Genomic DNA, 24,166 nt, shown 5'->3' on the forward strand with positions numbered 1-24,166 from the left:
AGAGATTTGCATTCTACGTGTATGTACCATATAGTTGCAATCCAAAAGAACACCTTGGGTTAATGCTCAATATGTAAATAAATTATATTTTTGTATGTATGCGCTTGTGACGGCTCTCTCTCAACACCTTTTATTTTTACGATTGGAAGTTGTAGTGTGTGAGGAAATGTTGAGGATTTTTACTCTGGTTTGGGGCCTAAATTCCATCTTATTCCGTCCGTCTCATAAGCATAGTCTCTAGTTTAAATTTGAACCAGAAAACTATACTTATTTTATACTTATTTTGAGATTTTAAGACGGAGGTAGCAGTACATTTTAAGTTGTAACCATTTTCCTGTAGCGGATGTATCATGGCCATCTGTCACAAAATTTAATTGTTTCACAAGCAAGGGGCAGTGCTTCTCTCTCTCTCTCTTCTTTTAGAACTGGCAACGCTTCCATTCTCCTTAAAAATGAAACAATAAAGTGCATAAACCCATATCTATTTTTCAACTTTCCATTAGCCTTACTTTCTTACATTTTTTTAAAAAAAATAACATTTTTCGCCATGGACATCACTGCATCAGGCATGCTAGCTTATTTAGAACGCATAAAATTCTGCACAACAAATCACAGTACCGTAATCATTACTACCTCCGTTTCTTAATGTAAAATGTTTGACTTTTGTTTGACCATTCGTCTTATTTAAAAATTTAGTATAAATATAAAAATAGCAAGTCGTGCTTAAAGTTCTTTTGATAATAAAATAAGAGTGAAGTACACCAGCCGTCCCTAAACTTGTATGCATGTGTCATCTAGGTCCCTGAACTCTCAAAATGTATTTTTGAGTCTCCGAACTTGTCTGGGGTTGTCATGTACGTCCAAACTGGCTTCGACCCACTCCATCCACTGACGTGTATGTCACGATGGCGCCTACGAGAAGGAAGAGAAAAGAATAAGGAGGAGAAAGAGAAACTGACATGTGAGACCCATATGCCACCAACAACACGTAGGCGCCACCGTGGTATGCCACATCAGCGGATGGAACGAGTTGGAGCTCGTTTGGATCTATATGACACCCCCGGACAAATTCGGGGATCCAAAAATTCATTTTGAGAGTTCAGGGACCTAGATGACACATGCATACAAGTTTAGAGACCGCTGGTGCACTTCACTCATAAAATAAGGCACAAGAAACATAAATGATATATCTATACTTTTTAGAATAAAACAAATGATCAAACATTACAAGAAAAAAAAAGTCAAACATCTTCACTATGAAACGGGGGAGTACTGGATTTGAAAAGGAGAGAAAAAACATTTATTTAGAAAAAAGAGATAAAGTTATTTTGATTTGAAAAAGGAGAGAAAAAATATTTGTTTTAAAAAAGAGATAAAGTTATTTTCTAGAAGAAGGAAAAATTGACACACCATCTGCATGGATGGAGTCCGGAGAGACACAGAAGCAGACGCCACCACCCCACCCCACCACCACCACTCACACCCGGCCACCCGGGCGAGGTGCGCGGGCCCCACGTGTCATCGGCACCACGAGCGCCGGGGGGGGGGCCCGCACCCCCGAAACGGCCTCACCCTCTTCGCTCCGCGCACCCCAGCTCCCCGTCCCCAACCACCTCCCCCATTCGCCCCCCTCCCATTCCGCACCATCTCTCTGCTTGGTTCGCCGTAGCTCGCGATCCCCTCCCCTGCACTGCCGATCCCCCACTCCCGGAGCAGAGCATCACCGACCGCGGCCCAGGCGAACGAGCACCCTGCGCCGTTCCCCCTTTTCTTGGTCTTCCATTTCTTCCTGTTCATCGGTCAGTGACCGCATGATCCTACGTAATCCGCGATGAGAGCAGCATGCAAGTGCGGGTTTTTTTTCTTGATTTGTTGTCGGGGGGTAAAGTTGGTGGATTCGTGTCGATAGTGGGGGGCAGATACCAAATCAAAGGGTCTTTGTTTAAAGAATTGCGGTATGGGCTGGTTGAAAGATTCTTGTCCTTGACTGTTTTATTCTAATCTAATCGATATAAATAAACCTTATAATCTGATGCTGCCTCTGTGCAATTTCGTCAGTTGTTAGAGGGAGCAACCAAATCAGCAGCCTTACCCTTGTTTAGTAATAGGAGTTGTAGGAGTGAATAGAAAATTTGCAGGTGCATATCGTGTCCTAATCTAGTTGTGATGATTTTATTATGTATTGATTGAATGGCATCAAGCAAAAAAATGATGGGTGGATTTTCGTGATTGTGCCCAATAATGCTTGGCGTGGATCGCGCGCTTGACGATGCAAACGGAACCGAAATATAATCATAGTTGTAACTACTGATGGAATATTGGTGGAAATGGGTAGGTGGATCCTTGTTACTATGGTGTAGGGTTGCTATGCTTTTGTTAGCTTTCATTGGCCTTATGCATTAGTAGCTTAAGAACACATCGTGCCGCCTCAAGTTTTGTCAGGGAAGAAAGGTTTCAGGTAATCCACAAACATGATTGCTGCCTTTGTGAGGCCGGTAACTATTGGTCCAGTGGCAGTGTGTTTTGTGCCCTCTACAATTTTATTTTATGCATCCCCACATTAGATAGTTGATCATGTTTATGTTGTCATCAAACGCATTTACGTTTGCAGGAAAGTAGCTTCTACCACCCTACAAAATCGCGTCGTTTGCGGAAATGGGGGGCGTGATTGGGCGGGGTGATTCCCCTAGGCACAGTTCACCAGCATCAAAGTTAGAGAAAAAGATGGTTGAAGCCATGCAGCAGAGGGCACAGCAAGGAACTTCTGTGAAATCATTCAACAGTGTTATCATGAAATTCCCAAAAATTGATGAGAGTTTGAGAAACTGCAGAACTATCTTTCAGCAGTTTGGTGAGTGCTTGCTAACCCTGTATGTGTACTAGTGAGATGATAGTTTTGCCAACATTTATTTCTTCCGTGCTGTCAAAAGGTCAACATCTAAAGCAGAAACTGTCCTGAATACTAGTGGTTCATAGTGTTATTTATGGATGACTAATTTTGATTGAAATGCATTGCCATCAATAGCTAAATCTAAAGATGTTGAGTCTGGAGTTGATGAAGTTGTTTTAGCTACTTCAAGAAACGTTCCTCGATCCTAACTACTATACAGTTTTACATCAACTTCTAAAAGTTGCATGTGATAGTTTATATCAACTTTTAAAAGTGAGATGTGACCCCATGTAGCCTAGGTCAACTAGCTTATGTGGGCACAACCGAACCCAGAAAATGGAGATGATAGACCTCGTAGAACTTTGGCTCATTGTTTCACTTTTTGCAAGAAAAAGCGAAACTGTGTTTTTGCAAACGAAAAATAATTTGCAGGGAAAAATTTTATATACACGTCCATAGTGACTCAAAAGCCAAAGCTTTAAAATAAACTATGATGAAACAAACCACAAAATCAAGTCCAAAGTTATGTTTTAAAATTCAAATTTTGGCTTATATAAATAGTTGCAACTACGAAACAATAGGAGCCTTTCTTTCCTCTTCCAATTTATTTGCCTTTTTCTTTCTGAAGAGTTCCGATTCAACCTATCATTTTGTTAGTAATATCCACTTGGAAACTCCATCCTCGATCTAGCCGGCTTTTACTTTGTTCCCTTTTGTTTTAATGTTCTGACAAATATAATTATGTTTCCCTCCAGATGAAGATTCCAACGGTGAAATAGATCAAGAAGAACTGAAGCATTGTTTCCAAAAGTTGGGCATCGCATTCACAGATGAGGAGATAAAAGACCTGTTTCAGGCATGTGACATTTATGAGCACATGGGCATGAAATTCAATGAGTTCATTGTCTTCCTGTGCCTTGTTTATCTTCTGAATGATCCACTTGTGTCAGAAGCAGTATCCTTGATACTTCAATATAATAACTCTTGGAATTTTTATTATCACTTCCATTTTGCTGCTGCATTGCATGCTGTATATAATTGGGAAACCTTCACGTATTTTATTTTTTCAAAAGTATAAATCATACATATTAGTACCCCACTTTTCCTGTTTGATCACATAACTCTTAAAATGTAAATCTCCCTGCAAAGTAGGACTACGGTACAGCACTTGGGTATATAGTACACTTGCAGAAGGATGATATTTTTATGTTAGCATGCATAGATTGATAAACTGCATGGGCATTTAGAAAGTATATCAAAGATGCTATTAGACCTTTTCTTTTTACAACAAATTCAAGACAATATTTTGAAACAATTTTAAGAGAAGTGCATTCAAACAAATTTTGAAGAGACTCAAAAGTGCTTCCTTATAACTTTGATCATTGCATGAAATTTTACAATATTTTGAAACAATTTTAAGAGAAGTGCATGAAATTTTTAGACCATACAAGGAATTTTAAATGGACATTCTCTATGTCTTCATTGAATTTATACCTTACTCCGTTCTGGTTATATTTGAAGACGTTTATTTCCTTGATATTATGCTTTAGAGAAAGAGAATGGGATTAGGTAACCTTGAACCAACTTTTGAGACATTGGTTGATTCATTTGTCTTCTTGGACAAAAACAAAGATGGGTATGTCAGTAAGAATGAGATGATACAAGCAATCAATGAAACCATCGGAGGAGAACGCTCTTCTGGGCGCATAGGCATGAAAAGATTTGGTGAGTTCATTTTCTGTGGCATCACCACAAATCTGACATCCACACACTGGCAATCTTGGTCCTAATAATACTCTTTTGGTGGTTCCAGAGGAAATGGATTGGGACAAGAATGGAACTGTGACCTTCAAGGAGTTCCTCTTCGCTTTTACTCGCTGGGTGGGGATTGATGAGAACGAAGATGATGATGAGGACGATGAGTGAGTGTAAATGAGGATTTACTCATTCTGAATTAGGCCAAGTCAGCACCCAGGAGTACTCAAGCAGTCCTATTGTGGCTTGGAGTAACTAAATGACAAGTCGAAGATTAGTTCATGTTCATTGGTATCATGGCTTTTTATGTTTTTGTTAATATAAAGATGAACCCAAGTTATTTCTAGTTGTGGCGAAAGCTTAGTGATATAAAGCTGCTTTGGTGATATGGCATTTGACCGTAGGTAACTCTGTCATTCAAAAATTTGTAAGCTCAGATGTTTCAGTGATAAAAGAAAATTGTATAGGGTGAGGAAGTGTTGTTCTTTTGTTTGAAATTAAATGCTTGTTCTTGTATATCCCCATTTGTTTCAAATATAGGTCCATCGATTTGTATGTCATCTGCTCCCAACCTCCCATCTCCCGCTTCCGGCCCTAGAAAATTTCCAAGGCATCCTTCGGAATGATGGGATTTTAAAGAATTTTAGAGAAATTAAATTAAATTATATGTAAATCCTATAAAAATTATTAAGTTTTTGTGGAACCTGATAAACAACGAATAAAAGTCCGAATATCGTCCGCTCCGATGTATTTCTCTTGTTATGTATGGACAAAAACTGCAAGGGCACCACGCTAGAAAATTGATACACTACATTAACACATCTGAACTCTTGTTTACTGGTTGAGAATAGTAATGTCACTGTGTATTCATTACCTATCATTATATCTATATCCACACTATTTTGAGGGGGTATATGTAAAGAATAATTATCTATTCAATTTTAGGCATAGCGAGGATATTACTCATTTTACCCATTTTATCCGTCCTCATTTAGTATGTATAAATTTGAACCTAAAATTTTTAAACTCGTATTCACATATCAGAAAGTTATCAAGTTTAACTAAAATTTAAAGGGATGATTTATTATGCTAAAGATAAATTTATCAAATTTTTGACCATTTCTATATATAGGACTCACGTACGTTTATTATCTCATTAGATTACTTATACCCAATTTCTTTCAAAATGGGTACGGGTATAGTTTACACAATACCTTCTCCAGTGGCAAACTTAGTTGAGAGAGGCCATTAGAAGGGAATCAACTTAAAAGAAAAAAAAATGAAGTGTGTGTATATTAAAATGGAAAACTGTAAAAATATGTCTGATGAGAAAAAAATAGAAATAAGGTCTTGTCAAATTTTACATGGTGTCCATATCGAACGGCTCTGTTGACTAGCTACCGCAACCAAAGGCCTATCTAACGCCCCAACTCAACATGCCTCCTTCTTCACCCCAATGGACCATTAGCAGTTTTCTAAAGATGCCTATAATATGCTCCCCTAGCTAGCCAACTTGAGCTTTGTTTGAAATGAGATCAGGTGCAGTCACAATGAACTGCACGCAATTTGAGCCGTCCATTTTAATGATCAACGATATACAACGGTCGCTACAGTAACATTGTCAATGGTAACATTTGCTATAGTATTTTTGAACAGTACATACCACTGATCTAGGCCGTCCAATTTCCATCCTATGGTGGCAGCACCAACTACATAAGTTGCAGCACAGGATCCGGATTCACTTTGTTTAGGCCCATGTCGAAGTGGGTCGTCTACTCGTTGACAGGTCTCCAATCGAACATGAAGAGACAAGGCCCATATCAACCCTGCACTATTCGATTGATCCTTTTTATTTTTGCAATCTTCCCTTTAAATAGCATTGATTTAAAGAAAAATTCTATCTTCTAGTTCACTTTAAAAAATCTTTGGGTCTGTGATATAAATATATATGTAGTGTCAGTCCATAAAGCTTCCAATTATCGTGCTAGAAGTAATAGTAGGATCCAATAGCTAACTTTAAATCCAACCATACAAAAAAAATCCATATTCAAAATGTTTTAATCCTTGGTTTTAGTCGCAATACTATTTGAAATGCATTGTTTACAAAATACTTTTTCTCGCCACACGTCATTTTTTCTTACCTTAGATCTTCTCATCTTAGGACAAACATGTAAGGAAATACATACAAAATCTAAAAATATGAAACAATTATAGGATTTTTGTTGACGAGAAACCACATGAGAGGCTCCTACTGAATTAAATAATTAAATAAACTATTATAGATTATTATCCTATTCAGTACTACCTCCGTTTTATATTGTAAGACTTTGTAACATTACATAAATTTATTAATTAATAAATATATATAATTTATATATATATCTTCATTAGTATCCCTACAAATCCAAACAATGCTAGAAAGTCTTGAACAGAGGAAGCACATAATATTATATCATCTAAGTAAATGGTACTACCTTCGTCCCGAAATAAGATCATTTTTCGTTTTTTCGTGTCCAACGTTTGACCATTCGTCTTATTTGAAAAATTTGTATAAAAACTTAAAAAAATAGTCAAGCACAAAGTACTATTCATGTTTTATTATCTAGAGTTCAACAAAAAATATTAATCGTAATTTTTTTCAAATAAGATGAATGGTCAAATGTTGAATAAGGAAAAACGAAAAATAGTTTTATTTCATAACGGATGTAGTATATTTAATGAGACAAACAAACAAATTTGACGTGCTGGAACCTTCTAGTGGCCTAGGGTAGCCGGTCTAACCATACTCGGGCAGTCGGTCCCGCGCAGATGAGCTACCGACCAATCCCCATGGAGCTTCTGCCGTAATCAACAGAACAGAGAATCCGAGATCTGGGACTCAACTCCCAAGAACACCCTCCCTCCCATCCAGGAGAAATCCAAGGTAATCCAGAATATCCCTTCAGCATTCCTTCTTATCCTGTCTTGTGTTTTTTTCTTTTCTTGGTTGTTCTTGATCTCTCAAGTAATGAAGTAGAGGCAAAAACCATCTTAGGCTATTCTTTGTTCTTTGCTGAATTGCATATCTTGAATCCATTCCAATCACGCCGCACCGATTGCTTCAGCTTATACTGTCCTTGTATGGATTGAAGCTGAAAAAGGGGACAGTGTGATTCATTTGAGCTGAGATTTCTCGGGTGTCAAGAACGCTGCACAGATTAGTTCAGCTTATACTGTTCCTCGATGGATTGACATTGAAAAGGGGATGCAATTCCCTTGAGTTGAGGTTTGTCAGGTGTCAAAAGGCACACGACATTAGTGCTATCTAGCAGGATAAGAACGAGGAAAAAAGAGGTCCTGAAGTTCAGTCTTTCTGTTTGGTTGGTGCATATTTGCAGGACTGAAACATTGGGAGGGTAACTGGTGAGAAGATCTGAAGATGAGTGGAAGGCATGATGGTGCCCCAGGTACAAAGCATTCACTTTCTTACAAATGCATAGAGTACATAATGTGCTCCTGTTGCCTTCAGACAGCAAATTGGACACTCTGAAGTGAATAAAATGTGTGTAGATCATGGACAAAATTGGTGACCAAAAGCAAAAAGTCTGTAACTTCATAGAACACTTCAGATTTGTGCCATTTTCAAAGGGGGTGTGCATTTACTAGTTTTCTCTTTGAAGTGCTCGCAGATAAGATTTAACCGAATGCAGAGACCATGCATGATGGCTCATAGTTCATTTTTCTCTTGCAGCTAAGATGGCGAAGCTGAAGGAACTATTGCACAGAAGTGAAAACCGCATCTGTGCTGACTGCAGTGCGCCCGACCCCAAATGGGCGTAAGTATTTTCGACCTGAATCCAACTGACTGCAGAGCATCTGATTCCCTGTGGGTTTAACTCTTGGTAGAATATGTATGTTCAATTTGAATCAGTTGGTGATTTGAGTGATCACTAGTAACTAGCTTGTTTCCATATTCTTGCTGTCAATTTGTTTTCTTCCTCTTATTTTTGTTTTCTTCGGGAATGATATTTGCACAAGAAAAGAAACAAGCATATGTGGAGTAATAATGAATTATGCACATCCTTAAATCTGAACAATCTCTTTCCTTTTGCCCCATGCCTGTCTTTATGAGCATAATCAGGCTATTGTACACTGAATTTGGTTAGGGACTTGTCTTCATTCATAGCTCCTTGCAAATAATTGATCTTTTCCTTACAGGTCAGCTAATATTGGGGTGTTTATCTGCCTCAAGTGTTCTGGCGTTCACAGAAGCCTTGGCGCACATATATCAAAGGTTCATATTGCAATATAAATAGTGCTATAAATCTTTTCATCATTATCGAACTATATATCTGTATTTTGTAAGCTTTTCTGTATTTACAGTATAGGCAAAGTTCAGGAATTATGGCATACCATCAGTCATTCAGTATAAACTCTATATTGAAACTGATAACATGATAGAAATATTTGTTTGAAATTGATAACATGACAGAAGCATAACATCAGTCACTCAATATTCACCATTGAATCGGTATTTGTTTGGAGCAGGTTCTCTCAGTCACATTAGATCAATGGAGCGATAATGAAATTGATAACATGATAGAAGTCGGTGGAAATTCTCATGCCAACGCGATATATGAAGCCTTCCTGCCAGAGAGCTACAGCAAGCCACATCCAGATTCTACCCAGGAAGAGCGAGAAAATTTCATCAGGTATTTGCTTCCTCTATTAATTCACAATCTTTCCGAGTGCAAGATCTGCAATTGTCTCATCAAAATTCTCAACTAATACATTTTAATATTTGCAACTTCCATTTTGTTCCACAAGTTGAACTAAGAAATGGTTTTCAGAACTATTCTGTTAAGGTGTTTCAGTTATTTCAAATGACAGATAGTTACTTCCCAATGTTTCAGGTCAAAATATGAGTTGCAAGAATTTCTTGAGCCAAGCCTACGGATTGTTTCTCATCAGTCTAGCGAATCTGGAAAACATGCAGAGAGTGGTTCTCATCATTCAGTCAGTTCCAAAAGTGATGTGAGCAGCAACTGTCACAGAACCACAAATTGCATTTTGTTCAACATTACGTAGCATGCCCTGGAACTCTAGATCCCATTTACAAATCTCCGATCTGTTTTTGCAGGTAGGCATGGTTGAGTTCATCGGAATATTGAATGTCAAGGTGAAAGGAGGCACCAATCTAGCTATCAGAGACATGTCAAGCAGTGATCCTTACGTAGTCCTGACCCTTGGGCAACAGGTAGATAGATAGTAACCACATCTAATTTCTGATGATATCTTGGCAACTAATTCAAGATCGAGTTCATTCGCTCATGCATCCATCTCTCTCTCATTCAGACAAGCACAGAGTCTTGTTCCGAAATTTATCATATATTCACTGCCTGCAGAAAGTGCAAACCTCAGTGATCAAAGCCAACCTGAACCCTGTCTGGAATGAAGATCTCAAGCTCTCTGTTCCTCAGGAATACGTTCCTCTGAAGCTGGTAATCATCTCACAGAATCCAAACCTGATATGTTTATCCATCCCATCTTATAATCGAAGTTTCTGATATGTTTGTTCATCAAGATAATTATAAATTGCCTGGTGTGTTCATCCATCTGAGAATTGCTATGCAGCAATTGTTTCACCCATCTGAGAATTGCATCGTGCATTCTTTGCTGCGCAGCAAGTGTTCGACCACGACATGCTGTCGAAGGACGACCTGATGGGGGAGGCCGAGATCGACCTGCAGCCGATGATCAACGCCACGGCGGCGTTCGGCGACCCGGAGCTGCTCGGCGACATGCAGATCGGCCGGTGGCTCAAGTCCGGCGACAACGCGCTCGTCAGGGACAGCGTCGTCGTGGTCGCCGGCGGCAGGGTGAGGCAGGAGCTGTCCCTCAGGCTGCAGTTCACCGAGTCCGGCGAGGTGGAGCTGGAGATGGAGTGGATTCCACTCAACATGTAGCACAAAATCCGCTGTCACTTCCGATTTCATTTTTTCATCTGTTTCTGATGTGCTTCTGATGCTTTTCAGCAAGCTCTTGCGTATTGCGTTTTTTTACATGGCAAAATTTGTTCCCCTGCTGTCAAATTCTGGATCCTGATTCAGCTGTGATTCCAATAAAGCATAGATTTTTCTCGCCCTTATCAAAATCCTTTACAAAAGTAAATTTATCCGGTGTAAAATCGTTGAAAACTATAAATTTCGATGTTTTCGTCAGAATTTTCACAAATGCGGAGCAATCTGGCCAAGTACACATGCCCTCGGATCTTCACAAGCTCAATTTCACTGATCGCATCGCTCTTTAGGTCAAATGAGTTATCAACCTTCTCAATCCATTTTCATTTCTTTCAAAATGGTGGCTTGTTTCATACAAACATGAACGAAAAATTTCTTTCAAGACGAAAAATTCTCTCGGTAAGTGCAATGCTCAGTGGAAAGAGAAGTCGTTTTTTGGATGAAAGCTCACGGCGACTGACGTCGCCACTGCCAATTATCCTAAGAATCATCATTGCATTGCGCATCATATTACCACCAGAAATCAAAAATCGACGCAAAAGCAAAGCATGCAAGGAACGAAGGAAGGCTTCAGTGTGTGTAACAACATTAAGCGATCAACGACGACAGAATCGCCTCACAGAAATCCGCTAAGATCCTTTCGGACCTGAATCATCATAAGCCCTCGCGTAACAAATCGAGACCCAAATCGAAACACGACGAGAAGCAAAGAATCGCACAAGAACCAGATCGAGATGTAGAACACCAACTAAACGAAAGCCAGATCGAGATGGAGAATAGCAACTAAACGAGAAGAAAGTACGGGAGAAACGAGCGAAATCAAGAACAGGCATTGCATCGGAACTTGGGGCGAGGGGCGCCCGAGCTAGCGGCGGCGGCTAGGGTTTAGGGTTTTTTCTGAGGTGATGGGCCAGGCGGGTGGGTCTATATATAGAGAAGCGGAGCTCGAATTAGGTCACAGGGAAACCTAACCAAATTACGCTTCTACCCTCCGGGGCAAGACACGATTTTTATTTTCATCCCCATTCTTCTCGTTTCTAAATGGATTTTATATATTTATTATTATTATTTACCTAATGTGTTTATTTCTGCTTATGCTTATAAGTCAAAAATTAAATTTACAACATTAAATTTGAAGTTAATTTGGGGTATTATCGTAGTTTTCGTCGTATGTCTTTTTATATCACTAAAAACATGTATATAAAAGTTTTATTTATAAATTATTTTTCGTTTGTAAAAATGTTATTTGCTTTTTTTTCTAAAAAAAGCTAACAATCACCCCTTTGAAATTGATTTTAATTTTTTTATCGAAGTTTATTTTTTAGCCTTGTATTTTAGATCGCTAAGAATATGTATATAAAATTTTTATTCATAAATTATTTTTCGTTTATAAATATACCGTTCTACAATTATACTATTTTGGCAATCACCCCAGAAAACTTTTTACATCATCTAAAATAATTAACATAATTCCTTTTTGACTTGATGTTTGTTTCCTTTCATACTTGCACATTATGAGCTAAGTCTCTTCACCGGTACGCACGCAGAAAAAGGCGTGTGTTTCATGAAAAATGCACGCAAATGATCTTTTATTCCTATCGACGATCTAGGTCAGAAGTAATACTACGGGGTGACTAGCGAGGCACATATATCAATGGTAAGCAGTAGACAAGGAGTTAACTAGGTTCATGTTCTTGATATATGAGATACTAATCTACTTCTGCTTGGATGTTGTATTTCAGTAGAGAATAGTAGAGAATAGATCAACAATAAACTCATCAATCTAATATGTCACCACTTTGGGGACACTCTGCACCCCTTATATACCGAGTGATCTAATAAGACTAAGGTCTGTCCGGCTCATATATGGCATAATTTGACGATCCAAATATTGACAAACTCCTAACTGACCCGGTTCGGTACCTCATCACAATATAAATATGTCCAGGTCTAAGACATCTCATATCCAGGTATCCCACAATTCCAATCTTGATACAATCAAACGTAATGATGTGTGGAGGGCAAGAGAGAAACGTAAAAAAGCTCGTGGTCCCTAAAGCCCAATTAAAAGAGAAACTTTTCAGCACATATAAAATTCGTCATAGGCAGTAGCGGAACTAGGCCTAGGGTAGCTATGGCTAGAGCTCTAGGCCTAGTTCCATAATCCTTTTAATATTATATAAATTTATCTTATAAAATTTAAAAATAGTTAATATTATATTAGATTAGCTCTACTCGTTGAAATTTTCTGGTACCACCCTGGTCATAGGTATAGCAGATACTTATATATGGAAGCAAAATTTGCTTACCAGTCAATCCGTTACAACAACTGTTCTCACCTTTAAAAAATTAACACACTATAGACAGAAAAGAATTAACGCATCTGGACCTGTATATTTTCATATGCACACCAAAGAATAAACCAAATAACCCAGTATACATATCGTCCTCACACGGCACACCAATAGCATTGCCAGCAGACACAATCTGAGTTGGTGGTTCCTTGCCAACATGTTTTTGCATTTCTGATGCAAAGACATCATCCAAGATCTGAGATAGTTTGTACCTTCCAAACATGCTAGCAGAGGATAGATCGGGCGTCGACTATCGACTGCGGTGGATCGAGGTCCTTTTCCTGCAGGGAGTTACCCAGCAGTTTTTGCATTTCTGATGCAAAGACATCGTCCAAGATCTGCACATGAGACTCGAGGTTAGTGCTTGCTAGTTGCTATGCTGTTCACTAATTAACAAATAATGTACGAGTCATATCTATGCTCATCAGTTATCATCACAAAGGTAAAAGCATTTTGGTGTAGTCCAGAATCGCATGATTCTTCGTGAACTAGTCTTAATTATAGAGCATTACAGACTACACAGCCTATATATGCACTGTAAAAAATATCTAACGTTGCACGGATTATTTAGTAATCCATGGATTTTTTTTGTAATGTATGGGCTTACCCCTAATGCGTAATCAGATCCTCGGTACCAAATCCTGTTCTCTTTTCTGCTCTCGAGAAACCTCAACACAATCTGGCCAAAATCAAGTTAGCATAAATATATATAAGCACATTGGCAGCAGAATAAAATGTACAGAGTTGGTCTGGTTTTGTCAGATTTACCTGGCCCAACTTATCCCAGAATCCTCGGCAAATAGCAACAAATATTCTGCTGGAAAAGACTTCATGGAGATTGTAAATGGATTCGGAGAGATGGGCGCGGAGAGCTTGCATCCTCTCACGAATCTCGCTTTCTCCTTCGCTTTCTCTTGTTTCTTCAAGAATCCGTTTTAGCCTGGTGGTTCGGTTAGCTTGTGCCTGAAATCAATAACATAACTTATAGCATCCCTCGGTATGTCAAACTTCTTAGTTAACTTTGGACCAAAATGCTGAATTCGTAAAAGGTATGTGTAAACTTCATTCTTACATTACTAACAAGCTTCTCCACAATTGCTTGCAGGTATTTCTTGTACTTCTTCCTTAACATGACTGTGATGGAGTTCATTTGCTCTCCAAAAACAGCGTTCCCGTTTGTTATTGTTAGATATGCTGCCCACGATTTGAGACTATCTTCAACTCGGCAGTGTAACACATCTAACATTCTTTTAACTGTGTTCATGAATGTTCCTAACTGTGATGAGGACACATAATGTTAAGGCCCAAGTGGTTGTTAATGAACTAAACACCATGACATACAGAACACATAGTGCAATGCAAACAAACCTGATTCGGCACAACGTAAGGGCTTATAGATTGCCTTCTTGTCAGTCTTTGAACCTGCTTCTCAAGAATTTTTGGTATGCCGTCTCTCAGAGGCAGTAGAGTTTCCACGTATTGCTTCTCCAGTGCCTTCATAATTTCTCTCTCCACATCAGCAATAGCCTGAATCAGAAAATGAATGTCAATCGAGTCCAATGCATGAGAAGCATGGGAGCTGATCGTTGAAGGACTATGAAACGTGCACTTACGCTCTCTAAGTTCATCAGATAATGTGGCCATCTGTTGATAACTACTCCGTATTCATTTATGCTTTCTTTTATTTGTTCATACATTTGCTCAACAAATGTCGAGGTTGTTGATACTGCAGGGCATGATAACTGCAAAGGTAGGTGAGGAACAAGTAAGGAAGTGCAAGGGCTAAGTCCATTCATATGATCTTAATCATCAATGTGTAGGTTACCTTATCTGCTCTGCAATTGTCAAGTAACTGCAATCGGGTGTCTTCAATCCACACCATGATGTAGCCATGAAACAACTCCCTCGAAACCACACCCCCATGCACAGGTCTAAAATTGTATTACCAGAGCAAATAAAGCAGTTAAACATGTTAGTGTTGAATAATGTATCCGCTCAAAAGAATGTGGCAGTTTGGGAGCACAATCAACTGGGGAAAACAACAGTAGATCAAATTGTTCAACTGTATCTTACCTCACTTGCCAAGAATCAAGATCTCTCTCAAAATCTGCAGTAGCAATGAGCAGTTCAGCAACATGTTCTAGTGGTCTTGATGGGGGACTTGCAGAAAGAAAACCCTTCAATCGTTTGCAGAGCTCGGTACTGTAGAGGGATGCTGCTATATTTGGTAGATCTATTGAACTAAAGAAAAACAAGAAATCTGTGAGAAACGCTCCCATTGTACAAAAGAAAGTAGAATTGTCCTTCCACTAGAGTGTGTAGATGTTACCTTGGAAGTATATTCTGATTGTGAATCTTAATATCTGCTTGAATTTCACGACTTATGTTAATACATATAGTCTTCATTTTGAGATATGCAGCAGAAATAGCCATAGGGTCCGTAAGAAGGCTGTCATTATTGCTTGACATGAATTCGTCCGTCTCAATCATATGCCTCCTGCACCTTTTTGCCACAGCAGTCTGTAAAAGGAGAAGTTCATGTTGTTCAGTTCTGTGTACACAATTTCTCACATCTTTTCGCTTATACTTATGCTTACAAGCCAAATTTTGAATTTAAAACTTAAATTTGGAGTTGTTTTTTTGGATTTTTCCATCGTAGTTTATTTTCCAACGTTTGCTTTTAGATCGGTAAGAACATGCATATAAAACTTTTATCAACAAATTATTTTTTAAATATTGATAAGCCATTTTGCTTATGCTTAATTTCAGCAACAATGAGACTGAAAGAATATGCAAAAGCATAGCCTGATGTCCATTTTTACTGGTTGGGGTGCAATTATTTTGCAAAAATATTTTGAAAGTTGTTTTCCTATAAGTTCTTGATTAATGTACGTGCTTCACCAGGAGGTCATCTAAAATAAGAAGTGTGTGAAAAACACTAAATAACTATATTTCAAACAAAAATATGTTGCACATTATCAGCATTTCCTGGAAAAATGTTTGAATAATCAACCTAATCAAGTTTAAATTCTTCACTTTCAGTAAAAGACTCAATTGTGGTCACAAACTCAAATTTGAAAATTTACATGAGGAAATATGAATGCAACCATCTCTGATTCCTACATGATTAATCTAGATGGCTGCTAAGTTCATTGCTTTGAGAAAAATGGAAACAGCATCCAAACCAGGAAAATGCTTGAAGTATTTGTATCTTATAATCTCACCTGTAAATAGTTCCGAAGTATGTTTTGTGCTTCATTGGAGAGTATATCGTGCATTACGCTGAATATCTGAACTGCGGGTGCTAAAGCTGGCGCAGCACAATCTAATATGGGTCCAAATAAGTCAGACAAACCAGTAGGAGAATTCTCGTCCAACGACTTGTAATTTTCAAATACAACTGCAAGGAGGCTCTTAATCCGATCTTCACAATCTAACAGTATGCTTCTCTGTCAATAAACAAAAAGTAAGTTTCCGTAACTGTTGTTAACTTCTTTACAATTTATTGTGGTCAAGAAATTACTAAAAGGCGTTTATTTGCAGGCATGCTAACATGCTATCAATGACATGAACAGAAAGATAATCCATCGTATATTTTAACTGCTATATCTGAATTCTTGCTACATGGAGTAAATTTAGCTTAAGATATTACCTCCTGTCGCGTTAAAGTCCTATCATCACGTGCTTTCATGACAGGGAGAAGAAGTTCATATGTAAGTTCCAAGCAATCTTTTGTTGGTGTTGCAATATTCAAAATGTAAGACAAGTATCTGTAGAAAGTAAGATACAACATTAGCATGATTTGCTATATTCATTAACCATTGTTGAGTGATTGCATCCAACATAACAACATATCACCTCAATTTTCTATATGCGTCTGATACCCCATAGTAATCTGAAAACTCATCCAATAGCCACCTCCATGAACCACTTACAACCAGCATTTTGCTATTGAAATTCTGAGCTCTCATTGCTGCTTCCAGAACCATGTCATATACAATAGTATCCACAGCAGGACCGCCTTGCAGCATCTATTATTGACACCATGCAAGAGTTTAGAATATAAATTGCAAATTTTGGTCCAAAAGTATATGAGCATGAAAATAATAGACCAACCTTTGCAGCTCCTTGATTGTCAGAAGACACGGAGAAGTTTATACAAAGCTGAATTTTGCCCACGCATTCTTGATCATCAAGATATAGAGGCCACCACTTAATGATTTCCTCCTGCTGTTTTTTTTTCCAAACGTGCACAGTTGAGAAATGGAGACAGTTGCAACAACTGAAGGTGAGTAATGAGCAGGACATACATGAGTATCAGTGACCGATGAAACTTGAATTTTTGTGCGACCTATGACAACCCGATTGTTGTCTTGTACTTCAACAAGAATAGCATCACCCTGGTTCTCTAGATAACTGGAACATATGTATTAAGATGATTAAATAACATTCTGGGTACGTTTTGTACTTAATAGAAGGAACATGCAAGTGCACAAAAGAATTATAACTAGGCTAGGACTTACAAGAGTTGAGATTCACCAGTGCCTGGCTTCAAATATTGCGGAGAAATGGAATCTCTCTGGTTAACCTTGCAGGAACTTTGCAATTCTAGCGTGCATGTGAACATTTCTGCAAGTAATATATTGTGTTACTAATTGTTAACAAGCTATGGCAGAATGTAACAACAAAGAGAACAAAAAGAAACACTGTTAACCTTCTGGCAAAGATGTTGATGACGTGGATGTCAACATGGTAACCTGACTCTTCAAAATTTTAGAGATCTGTCTGACATACTCGCTACCAGCTTGCATATACAGATTTCTGAAGGATGATGTTGCCCGAAGCCTTGGTCTTTGAGGTACAACACGTATTTTTTTTACTGTATGGAACATTACGAATGTTAGTGCAAACCGTTTAAATTTGGAGCCACGTCTCACTAATCATAAATTCACAGTTCTTATTAAATTTGTGAAAGATGAAGCATACTGAAGTTCTTGATGAAGGATGATGCGTACCTTCGATCTCAATCTGTTTAACAAGTTTTCTGCCCTTCATGTTGCAACTACCATCCTTATCATAGACACCTTTTCCGTCATCTTGACTGTTGTGCTTGGGATGAAGCAAAAATTTCTGTATACTATTCATCAAAAAGGAAGAAGATAAGCTGAGGCAAAACAAGGATAATAAAATTAATGCTAGTTTACTTGGAGTCCGAACATAAATTCATGCATGATCTCTTGCATACCCAAAGGCGCTTCTCAGCACTATACACTCATCACGAAGGAATTCTGGAGCCTCCATGCAGTTTCTTGCCCATGCATTCAGACAGATCCGAAAGCATGCGTCGTATGCAACAAAAGATTGCCATGCACTTTGGACGCTGGTAAGTTGAAAAGGCGACCCAGTAAGAACAGTGAGCAGATGAACAACATATACAGAGGGGTAAGTTCACAGGCAAATGAAAACGTACTTAGCCGTGAAACTCGGCATCTGAGCTAACAATTTTTTCTCGATGTACGGCACATAAACACCATCTTCCTGAACATTTGATCTGAATTTATTTTTGAACAGAGAAAGAACATGTGAGCTTGAACGATCTCAGTGTAAAATCTATATATAATACTCCAATTTACACCCAGCAACTGCACCTTGTAGGAAACTCAGGCTCATGAACGTCCTGGGCCAGTATATCTGCCACTGATGATACCCCAGCCCTCTCAAGGCCACCTTTGGTTTCAGCTGTTTACACATGATTAGATGAATGATCATAAATCTCAATCACTTCAACGGTAAGAAAATAATTCAGAATGCATTTTCACTATAGTGATCACTCACCAACAGTGTCAAAAATGGCCTCGTGCCCATCTCCTGCTGCAATTGGAGGTGCACTTGGTGTCCCAAGAGCTTGAAACTTTTGCTCACCAAAATAATGTTCCTGGATAAGAAAACCTTAAATTTGCTTCTTACGTTCGCGAAAGCAATTACAGAACTATGCTAACTTCGAATTTACCAAGCACAGATGAGCTTGGAGCAATCGATCCACATAGTTGAATCGTCACTAGTATGTTCATAGTGGGGAGAGTAAAATGTCGCGAGATAGAGAAGAATCCTTACGTGCGGGGTGGAGTCGACGGGGTGGTGGCCGCTGGAGCATTTCCCGGCGATAGCGGCAGCGGCTCGCACCTCCACCCGAAGGTTCTCCTTGGACTGCCCGCGGACCAACCCGCCGCCGCCGCCGACCCTCCGGTTCAGCTGCGAGGTGACTTCATCGTCGAACCCTCCTAACCCACCGCGGTCCATGGCCCTCCGGAGCAGGCTGGAGTCGCCGCTGGAGCACGCCCCGTCCTCCTCGAGCGTGTCGGAGAAGTTCCCGTAGTAGCAGTCATCAGCCACCCCCCACGACGCGACGCTCTCCTCCTCCCCCTCCTCCTCCTCCTCCTCGGAGTCCGCCGCGGCCGCGAGGAGCACGGAGTGGTGCCGCCCCAGCAAACCCGAGTGCCGCCCCGTGGTCCGCACGGGCGGGAGGCTCTTGGGGGAGAACAACCCATTCCCGCCGCCCCCGCCGACGCAGCCCCTGCCGTACAGCGCGGGAGCGGGGCTCCTCGGCGCCGCGATCTGCCCCGCGGGCAGCCGCTCCGCCAGCGGCGATCTCTGCAGAGCAGGAGAGCCCGTGCCCTGCTTAATCCAGCTGATCGCCGACTCGTCGAGGCCCTCCGTGAACATCATCCTCGCCGCGGGGATTTGGGGATTTGGTGGTGCGCGATCTGGGGATCAATCGGAGAGGAGGAGGAGGAGACTAGTAGTGGGAGGAGGAGGAGGAGGAGGAGGTCGGCGAGGGGTAGTGGGGGAGGTGGGGGGTTGTAACGGCTAGTTTCTCGGCGCGGGGTTGAATGGATCTTCTGCTGCTGAGCTGGGAGCTGGGGCCCACCTGTCATGCTGATGGGCACTGGGCTGGTGGCTAATAAAAAGGGCCTTTTGCGCGCTCTCTTTTGTAATCTGGAGAGATTTGTAAAAATAGCCTCTAAATATGTGCTGTTTATAAATTTAACACTTAAAATATATGACATGTGATTTATTTGTATCTATGAAATATGAGTCCAATGATAAATCTGTGAAACACAACGATTGGAGGTCTATTTGTATAAATTTTTCTAAAATTTATAGACCCCCATATGTCAGTAACGCAACTATCAGAAAATGTGGCATTCCTGATCAACCGAACTGGGGGCATGGGAATGTTCACAAATTGTTTGCAACAAAACTGAATTGTTACTCTTTTTTACCAATAACGTGTCCATGTGTTGTGCTGATTATAATGCATGTGTATATTACGGTTACTAAAACAAAATCTGAATTGTTTTGTTATGAAATTCTATGAAAATGACTCTCTTGGAACTTTTTCTGACCCTGGTGGTGACAGCAAAAATAATATTTTCCACGTATTTTTGCCGGAAACATAACTGCTTTCTGAGAAAAAAAATCCATAAAATTTATGGTGGTTTAGGTGTCACACTCCTGGGCATTTTTTTATTTATGAGTTGTGTAGTTGGTAGATTGGGTGTCCCTGTCCTCTGTTCCACTTCCATCCATCTTCCATTTCTTCTCTGCTCCACTGCAAATCTTCCAAATCCCATGAAGACAGTAGGTAGGGGACATGATAAAGTTTGCCTTTGATTCCAACCAGTCCCCAAGAAAGAAAATTAAGTAATAGATATACTTACTCTTCTAATTACAATTTGGGGAGTACTTACTTGACTTGGTCATTCTTGACTTTGCCTTCCAGATTGCAGTTTTCTTCAGTTAGGCACACACTCTTGACAAATTTGTAGTATAGGTGCATCAATCATTTATGGCTCTGTGCAGTCAACACTAATCCAGATCTAAACGGTGATTAATTAGCAGTAATAATCAACTGAGCATCCAAAGATGATTCTCACTAATGATTATTATTAGACTTGGTTACAATTTACAGTACTCCATCTCATTACAGTTAGTAATTGCTACTCATGCTGTGTGCAGTAGCTGTAGGAGTAGTAATTATTTCATTTTTTTTCTCTGAAGAAAAAAACAACAAAAAAAAAGGTAGCTAGCCATACGGATTCGCAGAGCAAAGCCGGCGCCGGGGACAGCTCCATGTACAGCTCGCCGGCGGCGAGCGATCACGGCGGCAGCTAGCTTCCTCTGGCTGGGCGCGCGGCGGTGACGAGGACTCAGGAGAGGTAGGTGCCGCAGACGCAGGAGCCGGAGCGGTGGCCGCCGCAGCCGCAGCCCCTGCCGCCGACGAACACCGGCCCGTTCGCCCGGCCGGAGCGCCGCCGCCCCCCGCCGTCGGTGGAGACCGCGAAGATGATCATGGACAGCACGGAGAGGCAGAGGATGACGACGCAGAACGCCACGTCGCCGCCGCCGACCCCGGCCACCGCCACCGCCGCGCCGCCGTGGGGCTCGAACACCGGGCTCGCCATGACGCCGCCGAGTCGCCGACGCCCTCTCGTCTTCCTCGCTTGGTCAGCTTCTCTCGCCGCGGATGGATGAGCACGGAGACGAGAGGGTCGGTCGGTCACTCCCGCGCTTTTTATAGGCGATTATTTCCAATAGGAGAGAAATAAAACGTCCTCAAAAAATATTTTACTCCTAGATGGGAAATATGCACGTAGCACCCTGTCAAATCTACCTTTTTTTTATGCAATGAAATGATAATGTTATTACTGTATTCGTTTCAAAATGTGATAACCTATATTGGAATTGACACCATTAGGTCAACAAATTGGGAGGGAGTATGGGCATATTCACTTCGTGGTTTTGAATAGTTTTGAATAGTGTCATGTCATCTAAAACGTTTGGGTTGATAAATAAAATTAAGGCCTCCAATATATCATTTTGCGGTTTTATGTGCTAGCCATAGCATTAATTATTAAACTATATTGCGAAATAATTTGGTCCTAATAGATTTCATTTTATGTTTCCGATGCATAGAGCAGGGACGATTCTAGGCCTCCAGTGGCGGTCTAGTTGCTCCAGAAGAACCCTCGCCACTAATAAATTCACTCTATAAGCATGGTAAATTGAATTTTATATATGTTGTGTTGTTATAATTTTTATACTCATAATGTAATATGACATATTTTTGCTATTGTGGTGTTACACTCTGAACACAATTTACATGTCTATATTGAGTTGATGGTGCTATTAAATTTTGGAACATAGAGTAGTAGGATCACCCAACGAAAAAAATTAACTATCATTGGCATAGGCCGCGTTCGTCAGAATGGAAAGATGGGTTGGTGCAAAAAACAGTAATAAATTAGTTTATGATTAATTAATTGTTAATTATTAAAAAAATATAAAATAGATTAATATGATTTTAAAGCAACTTTTCTATAGAACCGTTCGAAAAGCCTACACGCGAAAAATGAGAAAATCTGGGATAAGAAAATAAAAAGGCGAGCACGGCCATAGAGTGAAACAAATTAGTCATGGTGGGGTTTCATTCTGTTTCCATAACATATGTATGTGTGTATACCCAATGTGAAACTCATTCCTTCTCTCATTGTAAATTTCTTACCATGTCATCAATTTAGTCATGTCATTTAATAAGATTGGGACTCTAATAAAATTTGCCCTATGAATAGCCTTGTAAGAATTTGGGATTTGGTTGGAACATAGGGTGAATCATGTAAAATCAATTGGCACTGGTTCATGAATATTTGTCATGTGGGGGCAGCGATGATGAACCTCATTCATCAGATTCCGTTTTGTTGGATGATAGCGACGGCTTAATTGATTGATAACCTAATACAAAACTGGTGCTACCACACTCCTATTAGTGACACATTATTCGGTGCTAGCACTAAAAAATTGCTACAGATAAGATAAGCTTTTGATTCATCACAGCAGTTTTCTTTTTTATATGTGGCAAATGATCATTGCCATCTTCTTCTCTAAAAACAAACTCACACGAGTATTGTTTTAGAAAGAGTCATTGCTGTCCAACAATTGATTAACAACTCTGCCCATTTGAATTCAGTATGTCCGTGTGCCCGTGCCAGTATCGTCAGTTAATTAATACGTTGTTACTTTGCAATTAAGAATTTGTGGAAAAATTGTAAAGCAAAAACCCTATCTTTTAGATTTTGTTTATACTTATAGTCAAATTTTGATTTTTCAAGCTGATTTAGAGTTTTTTATTGTAATTTATTTTTCGGCCTTAATTTTTTGATCTCTATGAACATATATAAACGTTTTATTCGCAAATTATTTTCTATTTACAAACATATCATTTCGTTTTTTTAAAAGCAAAAAGATCACCCAAAATTGGGTGGTTAATTAGCGGGGTCAAGGACGAACTTGACCTGGGGTTAGCTAGCGTAGTTGTCAATGTTGAGAGGCGCAGTGGACCAGTGGTTAGTTGACTCGGGGGGTTGGGGTTGGAGACTGTGGAGTTGGAGTTGGAGTTGGTTTGGGCGGTTGGAGTGGACGATGGAGTACTACACCAAAACCAGCGGACGGACGTTTTCGATGGGCGTCCAGCCGGCTGCCTACCGACTCGTGGGTGGGCCTTGATGGGCCTGCCTACTTTAGTCTAAACATACTTCATCTGTTAAAAAAATAAATTTTTCGGTTTTCGTGTCCAATGTTTGACAATCCGTCTTATTTGAAAAATTTTCAGGAAATTAAAAAAAATTAGTCACACATAAAGTACTATTTATGATTTACCATCTAATAAAAACAAAAATATCAACCGCAAAAATTTTTTGAATAAGACGAAGAGTTAAAAATTAAAGGTAAAAAGTGAAAAATTGGTTTATTTTGGGATAGAGGGAGTAGGCCGTTTCTAAGTGTAGGCGGTAGCACGTGTTGTTTTTTTAATGGCCCAATTAAGGAATGTGAAAAATTTACTAAACCATACCAAATATCACTTTAAGTTTGAGATTTCCCGTCTAGGATGATTAGATTTCCTCCTGATTTCACCTCGGTTTGATTTGGCGCCCTTTCGCATGTGGCCCATTTGGTCTTGGAGCTCACATTGGCCAGGCCCAATGGCATGGTCACGATACCTCTTCTCGCGATGCCCAACGTGTCGTTGAACATGCTTAAAAGCAAACTCAACAGCCCATGCATATGTGATCATCTACATGACCATTAGAATGACCATCTAAAAAAGATTC

General features: G+C 39.8%; 4 protein-coding genes and 2 non-coding genes across 11 annotated transcripts; 2 read left to right on the forward strand and 4 right to left on the reverse strand.

Moving 5' to 3' along the window:
• Positions 1-1,613: 1,613 nt before the first annotated feature.
• Positions 1,614-5,210, forward strand: LOC102705042 (probable calcium-binding protein CML21). 2 transcript variants are annotated; one of them, XM_006646966.2, is made up of 5 exons: positions 1,614-1,799; positions 2,612-2,851; positions 3,646-3,845; positions 4,441-4,615; positions 4,704-5,210. In XM_006646966.2, the coding sequence occupies exons 2-5, from the start codon at positions 2,656-2,658 to the stop codon at positions 4,814-4,816; spliced, it is 684 nt and encodes a 227-aa protein (XP_006647029.1). In that variant the 5' UTR covers positions 1,614-1,799; positions 2,612-2,655; the 3' UTR covers positions 4,817-5,210. The 2 variants fall into 2 exon arrangements, with proteins under 2 accessions (XP_006647029.1, XP_006647028.1); XM_006646965.3 differs by lacking the exon at positions 1,614-1,799 and having other exon boundaries at positions 1,836-2,851.
• Positions 5,211-7,423: 2,213 nt separating this feature from the next.
• LOC102705499 (ADP-ribosylation factor GTPase-activating protein AGD12-like) lies at positions 7,424-10,791 on the forward strand. Of its 5 annotated transcripts, none has more exons than XM_006646968.3 (10): positions 7,424-7,568; positions 7,750-7,910; positions 8,023-8,091; positions 8,376-8,460; positions 8,843-8,918; positions 9,173-9,336; positions 9,538-9,658; positions 9,765-9,881; positions 10,030-10,125; positions 10,309-10,791. In XM_006646968.3, the coding sequence occupies exons 3-10, from the start codon at positions 8,064-8,066 to the stop codon at positions 10,588-10,590; spliced, it is 969 nt and encodes a 322-aa protein (XP_006647031.1). In that variant the 5' UTR covers positions 7,424-7,568; positions 7,750-7,910; positions 8,023-8,063; the 3' UTR covers positions 10,591-10,791. The 5 variants fall into 5 exon arrangements, with proteins under 5 accessions (XP_006647031.1, XP_015688804.1, XP_006647030.1 ...); XM_015833318.2 differs by having other exon boundaries at positions 7,777-7,919; XM_006646967.3 differs by having other exon boundaries at positions 7,777-7,910.
• Positions 10,792-11,051: 260 nt separating this feature from the next.
• LOC121053718 lies at positions 11,052-11,144 on the reverse strand. The gene has a single exon (XR_005811262.1). It is a non-coding gene; the product is annotated as a small nucleolar RNA Z152/R70/R12 (small nucleolar RNA).
• A 65-nt stretch (positions 11,145-11,209) lies between these two features.
• On the reverse strand, positions 11,210-11,308 carry LOC121053717. Its single transcript, XR_005811261.1, has one exon. It is a non-coding gene; the product is annotated as a small nucleolar RNA R11/Z151 (small nucleolar RNA).
• Positions 11,309-12,888: 1,580 nt separating this feature from the next.
• LOC102706162 lies at positions 12,889-19,738 on the reverse strand. Its single transcript, XM_040520839.1, has 22 exons — positions 19,113-19,738; positions 18,834-18,933; positions 18,647-18,737; positions 18,469-18,549; positions 18,244-18,378; positions 18,014-18,135; positions 17,713-17,877; positions 17,522-17,627; positions 17,309-17,414; positions 17,115-17,228; positions 16,857-17,029; positions 16,651-16,768; positions 16,223-16,447; positions 15,328-15,518; positions 15,072-15,239; positions 14,824-14,929; positions 14,612-14,740; positions 14,367-14,525; positions 14,071-14,274; positions 13,767-13,961; positions 13,606-13,677; positions 12,889-13,336 (listed from the first exon to the last, which is right to left on the reverse strand). Exons 1-22 carry the CDS (start codon positions 19,722-19,724, stop codon positions 13,223-13,225), a joined length of 3,486 nt encoding a protein of 1,161 aa, XP_040376773.1. The 5' UTR covers positions 19,725-19,738; the 3' UTR covers positions 12,889-13,222.
• A 1,187-nt stretch (positions 19,739-20,925) lies between these two features.
• Positions 20,926-21,538, reverse strand: LOC121053631. Its single transcript, XM_040521336.1, has one exon. It carries the CDS (start codon positions 21,461-21,463, stop codon positions 21,209-21,211), a length of 255 nt encoding a protein of 84 aa, XP_040377270.1. The 5' UTR covers positions 21,464-21,538; the 3' UTR covers positions 20,926-21,208.
• Between the last annotated feature and the right edge of the window lie 2,628 nt (positions 21,539-24,166).

The sequence above is a fragment of the Oryza brachyantha genome, chromosome 2 (assembly GCF_000231095.2).
Source record: "Oryza brachyantha chromosome 2, ObraRS2, whole genome shotgun sequence".
Classification (NCBI taxonomy): Eukaryota; Viridiplantae; Streptophyta; class Magnoliopsida; order Poales; family Poaceae; genus Oryza; species Oryza brachyantha.

Coding starts and splice junctions, on each gene's coding strand:
- LOC102705042 (XM_006646966.2), top strand. CDS start 2,656: ATGGGGGGCGTGATTGGGCGGGGTGATTCCCCTAGGCACAGTTCACCA. Junction 2,852..3,645: donor AACTATCTTTCAGCAGTTTG/GTGAGTGCTTGC, acceptor GTTTCCCTCCAG/ATGAAGATTCCAACGGTGAA. Junction 3,846..4,440: donor ATCCACTTGTGTCAGAAGCA/GTATCCTTGATA, acceptor ATTATGCTTTAG/AGAAAGAGAATGGGATTAGG.
- LOC102705499 (XM_006646968.3), top strand. CDS start 8,064: ATGAGTGGAAGGCATGATGGTGCCCCAG. Junction 8,092..8,375: donor AAGGCATGATGGTGCCCCAG/GTACAAAGCATT, acceptor TTTCTCTTGCAG/CTAAGATGGCGAAGCTGAAG. Junction 9,337..9,537: donor GAGCGAGAAAATTTCATCAG/GTATTTGCTTCC, acceptor CCAATGTTTCAG/GTCAAAATATGAGTTGCAAG.
- LOC102706162 (XM_040520839.1), bottom strand. CDS start 19,724: ATGATGTTCACGGAGGGCCTCGACGAGTCGGCGATCAGCTGGATTAAG. Junction 15,240..15,327: donor AATCAGAATATACTTCCAAG/GTAACATCTACA, acceptor GTTTTTCTTTAG/TTCAATAGATCTACCAAATA. Junction 13,678..13,766: donor TCTGGGATAAGTTGGGCCAG/GTAAATCTGACA, acceptor GATTTTGGCCAG/ATTGTGTTGAGGTTTCTCGA.
- LOC121053631 (XM_040521336.1), bottom strand. CDS start 21,463: ATGGCGAGCCCGGTGTTCGAGCCCCACGGCGGCGCGGCGGTGGCGGTG.